The 9,754-nt window shown below is 45.3% G+C and overlaps 1 protein-coding gene across 1 annotated transcript; it reads left to right on the top strand.

Annotated features, from left to right (window-relative positions):
* Positions 1-2,696: 2,696 nt before the first annotated feature.
* On the top strand, positions 2,697-9,511 carry LOC145350835 (cystatin-like). Its single transcript, XM_080200188.1, has 3 exons — positions 2,697-3,015; positions 7,859-7,966; positions 9,230-9,511. The coding sequence occupies exons 1-3, from the start codon at positions 2,803-2,805 to the stop codon at positions 9,317-9,319; spliced, it is 411 nt and encodes a 136-aa protein (XP_080056314.1). The 5' UTR covers positions 2,697-2,802; the 3' UTR covers positions 9,320-9,511.
* The last annotated feature ends 243 nt before the right edge of the window (positions 9,512-9,754 follow it).

The raw sequence follows: 9,754 nt of genomic DNA, 5'->3' as shown, positions 1-9,754 counted from the left end.
GGCAGAAATAATAGTAGGAGGGATTACTATTTAAAGGGAGAAAAGCTGCAGCATGCTACGGTGCAGAGGGACCTGGGGGTCCTTGTGCATGAGTCGCAAAATCCCAGTCTGCAGGTGCAGCAGGTGATCAAGAAGGCAAATGGGATGCTGGCCTTTATAGCGAGGGGGATAGAATATAAAAGCAGGGAGGTCTTGCTGCAACTGTACAGGGCACTGGTGAGGCCGCAGCTGGAGTACTGTGTGCAGTTTTGGTTGCCGCACTTGCGCAAGGATATTTTGGCCTTGGAGGGAGTGCAGAGGAGGTTCACTAGGCTGATACCGGAGATGAGGGGGTTGGACTACGAAGAGAGACTAAATAGACTGGGTCTGTACTCGTTGGAGTTTAGAAGGATGGGGGAGGATCTTATAGAGACGTATAAGATAATGAAAGGGATGGATAGGGTAGAGGTAGAGAGATTCTTCCCGCTCATTGAGATCTCATTGAGATCTCACTGGAGCTCTCATTGAGACGTATAAGATGTTGAATGGGATGGATAGGATAGAGGTGGAGAGGCTCTTCCCGCTCAGAAAGGACAGTAGGACTAGAGGGCACAGCCTCAGGATAAAGGGGGGGCGGTTTAGAACGGAGTTGAGGAGGAACTTCTTCACTCAAAGGGTGGTGAATCTCTGGAATTCTCTGCCCGTTGAAGTGGTGGAGGCTGCCTCGCTCAATATTTTTAAGACGCGGGTTGATAGGTTTTTGATAGGCAAGGGGATTAAGGGTTATGGGGAGAGGGCGGGAATGTGGAACTGAGCCACGACAGATCAGCCATGATCTTATTGAATGGTGGGGCAGGCTCGAGGGGCTAGACGGCCTACTCCTGCTCCTATTTCTTGTGTTCTTATGTTCAGGAAGGACAGCAGGACTAGAGGGCACAGCCTCAAGATAAGGCGGGGGCAGTTTAGAACGGAGTTGAGGGGGAACTTCTTCACTCAAAGGGTGGTGAATCTCTGGAATTCTCTGCCCGTTGAAGTGGTGGAGGCTACCTCGCTAAATATATTTAAGTCATGGGTAGATAAGTTTTTGACAGACAAGGGAATTAAGGGTTATGGGGAGAAAGCGGGAAAGTGGAGCTGATCCACTTCAGATCAGCCATGATCTTATTGAATGGCGAGGCAGGCTCAAAGGGCTAGATGGCCTACTCCTGCTCCTATTTCTTATGTTCTTAACAATCGTATTGAAGTATCTCAGAGTGCAACTTGATCTGGGTAGACAACTTCAATACCTTGGCTTCATTTATAATGACCATTTGGAAATGTCCGTACTGTTTCTTTGACAGTGGTGAGTCACCTGAACATGCAATATGATCTATGCAGAAAACCCAAAGATTATTGCACAAGAGTGATGTTGACATTTTGACATGTTTGTAATGTTCTTTCAGATATTTTACCAATAAAGTATATTTTTTCAAAAGTCTAGTGGCCAGAATTGGATACAATGAGGTCGAACAAGGGTGTTATGCCAGTTCATTATGACTTCCTTGCTTTTGTACTCTATTATCAATTCCAAGATTCTTTAATGTAAGCCAATCTCTCAACGTGCTCTGCCACCTTCAATGATCTGTGCACAAATACCCCATAAGTCAGTGATCAGTGGTGTTCTGCCGAGATCAGTGCCAAGACCCCTGTTATTTGCAATATGTATGAATGGTTTGGAGGAAAATGTAGGTGGTCTGATTAGTAAGTTTGCAGATGATAAAGACTTGGGGAGGGGCTGGAGTGCGTTATAGACCCCGACAATCACACTTTGATTTGATGTGTCTAAAGTTTCCTTTGTACTTTTGTTTTCGTTTAGGCCATTCCCCTTCCTCTTGGGGGGCTGCACCTTTTACTTTGTCCTGATGTAATTTGAGTTTGTTTACTTGGTTTGTCTGGAAAATACCCTCCCAAAAGACTTGAGTTTGTCTACTTGGTTTGACCTGAAAGAACCACCCTCCCCCTGCCCCCTCCAATAATCACATTTTGATTTGACGTGTCTTAAGTTTCCTTTGTACTTTTTGTTTCTGTTCGGGCCGCCCCCTTTTTCTTTGTCCGAACGTAATTTAAGTTGGTTTACTTGTTTGGCCCACCCAAAAGACCGACCCGAAAGACTTGATCCGAAAGAACCGCCCCCTCCCAACAATCACATGTTGATTTGATGTGTCTTAAGTTTCCTTTGTACTTTTGTTTTTGTTCGGGCTGTTCCCCTTCCTTTTAGGGAGCTGCCCCTTTTACTTTGTCCTGATTTAATTTGAGTTTGAGACCCTTTAATCTGAATTTGAGACCAAGACTTGGGGAGCTGCTGATAGGGAGGAGAATATAAATAGGCTGGAAATTTGGAGAAAGAAATGGCAGGCGGAACTTAATTCTGGACAAATGCAAGGAACCTTCCACACACTTGATGAAGGAACACCATTTCCGAAAGCTTGTGGGTTTCCTATCAAATAAACTGGTTGGACTTAAACCTGAGAGACTTCTTACTGTGTTTACCGCAGCCGGCATCTCTACATCTCTGTACACGTGACATAATAAATTAAATCGCCTTTATCCGAGTTCAATCTTGTAGACTGTCCTTCTTGCACAACTGGGGGGGCGTTTCTGTTGTGAGGGTTTCGCGCCCCCCCCCCGGGGCCCTGTCAGACTCGGGGCCGCCTTCCCGCTCTGCGGGTTGGCTGAGGGAGGCCTGCGTGATATCCGGAGCCCGGCCCAGCGGCTGCTCTCCATAAAGGAGGCGGCGGCGAGCGGCGTCCGAGCAGTTGGAGGTTGTGCAGGAGACGGTAGAAAATGGCGATGCTGCTGGCGGCGCGGGGAGCGGTGGTTGTTGTGTTGCTGGCGTCTCTGGCCACTTGTTCGCACTTGCTGGGCGCCCCCGAGTCCGTGTCCCCCGACAACCCCGAGGTGCAGGAAGCCGCGCGCTTCGCCATCAGCGAGTTCAACAAGCAGTCCAACGACATGTACGCCCATAAGGTGCTGAGGATCGTGTCTGCTGAGCAGCAGGTAAAAAGGGGCGAGGGGGAATGTTCAGCTTGGCCGAGTTCAAAGGGAAGAGTCTGGGGGAAGGCGTCATGAGGAGGGGCACCTAGGCTCAGACTATGGGGTAGTTTGACAGCACCCTGCCAGCAAGTGGGGAAGGGGAAAAGGTGCTGTGTGCTAGGGTTAATGTCCACCAGCACTGAAAAGGAGGTAGAAAAACCCTGTGAGGGAGCAACATATATCAAGTTGGATATTGTTATTAATGAAGACGTCCTTGGTAAGAGTCACAAGAGGAGCTATCAGGACAGATTGCTATACAAACCTGGTCAAAAATGTAGGATGCAATCCTAGCAAAAAAAAGGTCACACTTTTTGGGGGGTGAGCTTGGCACTGTAATCTTTGCACATGCTGTCAATTTTTTGCCTGATGTGAATTTTGTGCCAGAAAGTGTGGGGTTGGGGGGGAATGAAGCACGCAAGGAAGTCAGCTGCGGAGCACTTGGGTGCCAAGGTTCAGGTGTCTGGACCTCTAAGTGCACTGGTTGATGTGAGACTACCTGCCATGTCATGCCCTGCCCCAATCATTGGTGGCAGTGTAACCCCCTCCTCTGTGGCAACATGGGCTTCTGGCATCAGGACCCTCCTGCTGAGCTCCTCACCCCTGCAGAGCTCCCCCAACCTGGCCTGTGTGCCCCTGCAGAGCTCCCCTCCCTGCCTCCCCACTCCTTGGCACTGCCAGCTTGGCAATGCCCAATAGGTACTGTCCCATTATGCCCTCAACTACCTAGGAACTTTAATGGCCTCTGATTTTCTCCTCCCTCCCCCTGCCTGTGTAGTCATGGTACCTGGTCTTTGTTGAAGATCATGAGTTGTCAGGCTGGAATTGAACATGCAGGCTTTGCTGCATGACAATATTCAAATTGGCTTTTTGCCCTTTCTGAGCATGAAGCTCAATCTGCTCGCAAAATGGGGCTGGAAAGATGGTGTTTGGTGTCTCAGCCTTTTCCTGGCTCGCCACACCAATCGATCAGTGCAGCGGACCAGTGCCTGTAGGGTCTTTATTTGATTTGACTTATTATTGTCACATGTATTAGTGTACAATGAAAAGTATTGTTTCTTGTGGACTATACAGACAAAGAATACCATTTGTAGAGAAGGAAACAAGAGCATGCAGAATGCAGTGTTGCAGTCACAGCTAGGGTGTAGAGAAAGATCAACTTAATGCAAGGTAGGTCCATTCAGAAATCTGGTAGCAGGGATGATGCTGTTCTTGAGTTGGTTTTAGGAGGAGAAAAGTGGGGAAAAATTTAGGGAGGGGATTTCAGGGTTTAGATTCCAAATGGCTGAAGGCACAGTTGTCAATGTGAGATGATTAACATTGGGAATGCTCAAGGGGCTTTTCCATGTCAATGATCCAGCATATCTTGCAGAAGTTGCTACAACAGGGTTGTGTGGTATTGTAGTCACCTGAAGGCTGGGTAGTTTACTGCGGACAATGACCTGTTTGAGGTTGTGCAGTTGTTTGAAGGCAAGAAGTGGGGTTGTGGGAATGGCCTTGGCGAGATGTTTGTCTTCATCAATGACATGTTGAAGACTCCAGAGAAGATGTTGTAGCTTATCCGCACCAGGGAAGTACTGGACGACAAAGGGTACTCTGTCCACTGTGTCCCGTGTTTGTCCTCTGAGGAGTTCAGTGCAGTTTTTGTTTTGCTGTGGCGCATTGGATGAGTCGAGCCCCATATCCTGCTCTTATGAGGGCATCTTTCAGCGTCTGGAGGTGTCTGGTTGCTCCTGGGCCTGGCAAGACGTGTCATCAACAGGTCCAGGCAGCAGGCAATCGACGGGGCCGTCCATCCTGACTGTCTGCCCCTCTACCGCAGCTATGTTCGCGGCCGGGTGTCCCTGGAAAGGGGGCACGTGGTGTCCGTGGGCACAGTCGGGGCCTTCTGTGCCCGTTGGGCACCGCAGGGGCTGAGGTGCATTATAGACCCTGACAATCACATTTTGATTGGACGTGCCTTAAGTTTCCTTATACTTTTTGTTTCTGTTCAGGCCATTCCCCCTCCTTTTGGGGGGCTGCCCCCTTTTTCTTTGTCCGAATGTAATTTAAGTTTGTTTACTTGGTTTGACCCGAAAGACCGAGATCCTCATCTGAGTATACAGAGGGCTTGTCCGTAGGGAATGGCTTCTTTAACGTGTTTAGGGTGGAAGCTGGAGAAGTGGAGCATCATGAGGTTATCCGTGAGCTTGCGGTACTCGCGTTCCAATCATTATTTTGTAAATTGAGTTTGTCTTTGTGCCCTGTTTGTGAATAGAACTCCCACTCACCTGACAAAGGGGCAGCGCTCCAAAATTTAGTGGACTTTAACCTGGTGTTGTGAGACTTCTTAGTGTGTTTACCCCCAGTCCAATGCCAGCATCTCCACATCATTGAAATCTCAATCAGGTTGGCGGTGATTAAAAGAAAGGAAAGAGGAGGCCATGAATGAACTTGAAAGCAAGGATTAGGATTTTAAAATTGAGTTTTTCTTGGGACTGGGTGGATTGGATCTATGAAGACACTAGGAACACAGCAGGAGCAATGATAAAACTTAAATTCTTTAGATGAGATTTTACCAACTCGCCATGTGAGTCCCAGATACTATTGTCCAGGCTCACTTAGCCCCTCGCTGTTTGAGGTCCTTACTGGTGAGAATCACAGATTGACCCCACCAGTGGGGACCAGACATGATGGTGTTGCCAGTGGGACCAGGGGCCACTGAAGCCCCTGGGTGGGCAGGGCTGGGTAATGCCCACCAGGCATTCTGATACTGGTAAGGGTATGCAACCTGAGGGGGCAGGGTCTTGGGATAGAGCCTGGTTTTGAGGGGGGGAGCGAGAGGACTGACAGATCTCCTGGTATACTGTGTATACTGGTATACTTCTCCTCAGAAGACAAACACGGGACACAGTGGACAGAGTTCCCTTCGTCGTCCAGTACTTCCCCGGAGCGGAGAAGCTACGACATCTTCTCCGGAGTCTTCAACATATCATTGATGAAGACGAACATCTTGCCAGGGCCATCCCCACACCCCCACTTCTTGCTTTCAGACAACCACACAACCTCAAACAGACCATTGTTCGCAGCAAACTACCCAGCCTTCAGGAGAACAGTGACCACAATACCACACAACCCTGTCACAGCAACCTCTGCAAGACATGCCGGATCATCGACATGGATACCATCATCACACGTGAGAATACCATCCACCAGGTACATGGTAAATACTCTTGCAACTCGGCCAACATTGTCTACCTGATACGTTGCAAGAAAGGATGTCCCGAAGCATGGTACATTGGGGAGACCATGCAGACGCTACGACAACGGATGAATGAACATCGCTCGACAGTCACCAGGCAAGACTGTTCCCTTCCTGTTGGCGAACACTTCAGTGGTCACGGGCATTCAGCCTCTGACCTTCGGGTAAGCATTCTCCAAGGCGGCCTTCACAACACACGACAGCGCAGAGTCGCTGAGCAGAGACTGATAGCCAAGTTCCGCACATGAGGACGGTCTCAACAGGGATCTTGGGTTCATGTCGCACTATCTGTAACCCCCGTGACTTGCCTGGGTTTGCAAAACCTCACTTACTGTACTGTCTGGAGACAATACACATCTCTTTAAACTGTGATCAGTGCTCCTACCACTCACATTATCAGCCACTTCAGGTCTTGAACAGCAGGTTAGGTGTAAGGATTCGCATTTTAATCAGTAATCTCTAAACTGTCTGTGCTTTATATGCTCTGTCTGAGGCCAGAACTCTCCATTCACCTGACGAAGAGGGTAACCCCTCGAAAGCTTGCGAGTATATTATCAAATAAATAGGTTGGACTAAAACCTGGTGTTGTCAGACTTTATACTGTGTAGACGCAGAGATTGGGGTGGCTATGCAATGATGTCTCTAGAGCTCATCAGTTGGCTGAGGCTCCATTGCCATCCCCCATTGGCAAGAATTACATGACATAAATTCCCATTATTTACCTCACTGTAAAAGACATCAAGAAAACTTAACATTTTCTCACCCATTTGACACTTAAAATTTTTTGAGGAAACTGTGCCCAGTACTTTGAAGTAACAGACTGTTCTCTGGTCACAAATGAAACTTTGATTTGCCACTGAAAACTGTACCACAAGTGTATGTTAAATCGCTGACTACAAATTGTTTTGGACAGCAATGGAGGGGAGGTAATGGCCTAGTGGCATTTTCGCTAGACTATTAATCCAGAAACTCAGCTAATGTTCTGTGGACCCAGATTCAAATCCTGCCGTGGCAGATGGTGGAATTTGTATTCAATAAATGTACCTGGAATTAAGAATCTACTGAACCATGAAACAATTGTTTGGGGGAAAAAAACCCATCTGGTTCACAAATGTCCTTTAGGAAAGGAAATCTGGCCTTGCATGTGCAATGTGGCCCTTAACTGCCCTCAAATGGTCTAGCAAGCCACTTAGTTCATGGACAACAAATGCTGGCCAGCCAGCAACATCCACGTCCTACAAATGAATCAAAAAAGCTTTTCAATTTCACTTTCTACGCCCATCAGTGTCACACAGACAAGAATTTTATGCTAAAAATCCCAATTTTCACAATTTCAACAAAATAACCATTAACCTTTCAATTGTTGGCTTGCCATTCACTTTGTAACCTAATTTCCAGGCAATGCAGTATGTTTAATTTGGATTACTAGAGATTACATTTTGTGCAGAAATGAATTTTTGGGAGTGAACTACATTTACACCTGCAGAAAATCATTCTTACTTTAGTTCAAGCCTTCAGATTTTTACTAATTGGGATTTGATTTTTTTTTAAAACATCATTTTCTTTTAGGTTGTTGCTGGGATGAATTACTTTCTTAATGTTGAAGTGGGGAGAACGCAATGCAGAAAGGACAACGTTGACAATTTGGAATCCTGCGAATTGCATGAATCTCCACAGGTAATTTCACATTTTGTCTTTACAATAATTGAATGCAAAATTACTTTTTTTTTATAAAGAGTGTCCAATCTTTTCTATACAGTTTTCTTTGTGTCAATTCTAGTGCTTCATTGGTCAAATATTTTCTTTATACGATTTGGAATTTTAAAATCAGAATTAACTTGGAGTGGCAGCCTGCACACTTACTTTGGAGCACAACGTATGGAGGCTTTTCTCAATCATCGACTGGTTTTGTAACACCTGTTCTAAGCAGCTTTTCCCAGAAGAATAGCAAGTAGCCTTCTAACTTATAGCAGAATCTTTTGTGCCCCTCCAGTTCGTTAGTTGGGAGCAACCTAGCTGCTTTGGTTATAAGGTAGGAGCCTAATGAGTGCACAAGTTCCCTGTGGCTGGTATGTGGAAGGAAATAGGAAATAGAAAGGGAAATTTGTGCTGTCACCAGCATGGGAATAAAGTCTTATGAACATTACTATGAGGCAAAATATAATTTTGATATTTATGAAAGTTGTTTTTTTTCTAGAAGCTAGTTCTAGTTTGAACATATCCAGCTCCTTGACTTGTGTATTAATAGGATTAGACAGGGCAGGAGAGGATTGAATTCGGATTATTACCTTGCCTAAAGTGATGGGAACTAAAGATGAAAATTAATGTGATACTTGCAAAGCTTTAATTTCTAACTAAATGTAAACATCTATAGATGTCATTCCTTCTGGCTAAATGACCATATACTGTAAGGATGGATTTGTAACTTGTGATGTTGTGCAGGAATATAGAACATAGAAAAAACATTAAAAAATTATAGCATAAACAGGCCCTTCAGCCCACAAGTTGCACCGAACATGTCCCTACCAAGCACTATGTCATCATAAAATACTTGGTGCTCTGGCAAACAAAAATGTTTTTTTTCCATGATTCATTGAATATTTTTAAATATTTGCATCAATTTTCTCCAATGGATTAAAACTGTACTTCTATCCTCAGCCATCATTGGAAACTGAGTTTCTTCCAGGTTTAAGCTCCCCTTGTTGGAGGAGACATGTGATCTAGTAGAGATTGGCCATGCTAAATTACCCCTTTAGTGTTAGGGAATTAGTAGGGTAAATACCTGAGGTTACAGGGATAGGGCCTAGTAGGATTGTTGTTGGTGCATGCTTGATGGGCTGAATGGCCACGTTCTGCACTGCAGGGATTCCATGAGAAAAGTAACAAGAGAATAAATCCTGGAAAGGCAATCTAACTTACAATATTCATTTCATTTTTCAGAAAAAACTCTGCAACTTTACGGTTTATTCAGTCCCTTGGCAAGAAGAAATTTCTCTGACCAAGATGACATGCGAAGAATCAAGCAACTGAACTTCAGCAGAATAATTAGCATCTGGCTAACACTGTTTTAATAATACTTTCAGCATGCTGTACTAATAGCAACTCATGACTTTAGGGAAATCATGATGTATAAATATTAAATACATCACCTACAAGCAATATTCTGTAGTTTCCATTCAAGCTAAATAAAAGTGTCTAACACAACTTGGAGTGACTCAGCAATATGAGGCTACTGTATTTCTTTCAGAACATTCATGCATCTTTGATGTAACAATTCTTGCCTTGGCAAAAAGTCAGTAAATTCTTACCTTTGGCTAAGATCAAGTGTCAGATGAAGCCCCAGGTGGGATGTGCTGCCTCATCTTGTCAACTTGGATCTTGTTTGTCACTTACAAGGGGACCTTAAATTGGATTCAATTGGATTTTGAATTTGGTTTTTTGGATTTGCCTGGTCATTTCTGAGCA

This window comes from Carcharhinus amblyrhynchos, chromosome 12, assembly GCF_965287045.1.
Source record: "Carcharhinus amblyrhynchos chromosome 12, sCarAmb.v2.hapA, whole genome shotgun sequence".
Classification (NCBI taxonomy): Eukaryota; Metazoa; Chordata; class Chondrichthyes; order Carcharhiniformes; family Carcharhinidae; genus Carcharhinus; species Carcharhinus amblyrhynchos.
This window is presented reverse-complemented; position numbering and strand designations above follow the sequence as displayed.

Coding starts and splice junctions, on each gene's coding strand:
- LOC145350835 (XM_080200188.1), top strand. CDS start 2,803: ATGGCGATGCTGCTGGCGGCGCGGGGAGCGGTGGTTGTTGTGTTGCTG. Junction 3,016..7,858: donor TCGTGTCTGCTGAGCAGCAG/GTAAAAAGGGGC, acceptor ATTTTCTTTTAG/GTTGTTGCTGGGATGAATTA. Junction 7,967..9,229: donor AATTGCATGAATCTCCACAG/GTAATTTCACAT, acceptor TTCATTTTTCAG/AAAAAACTCTGCAACTTTAC.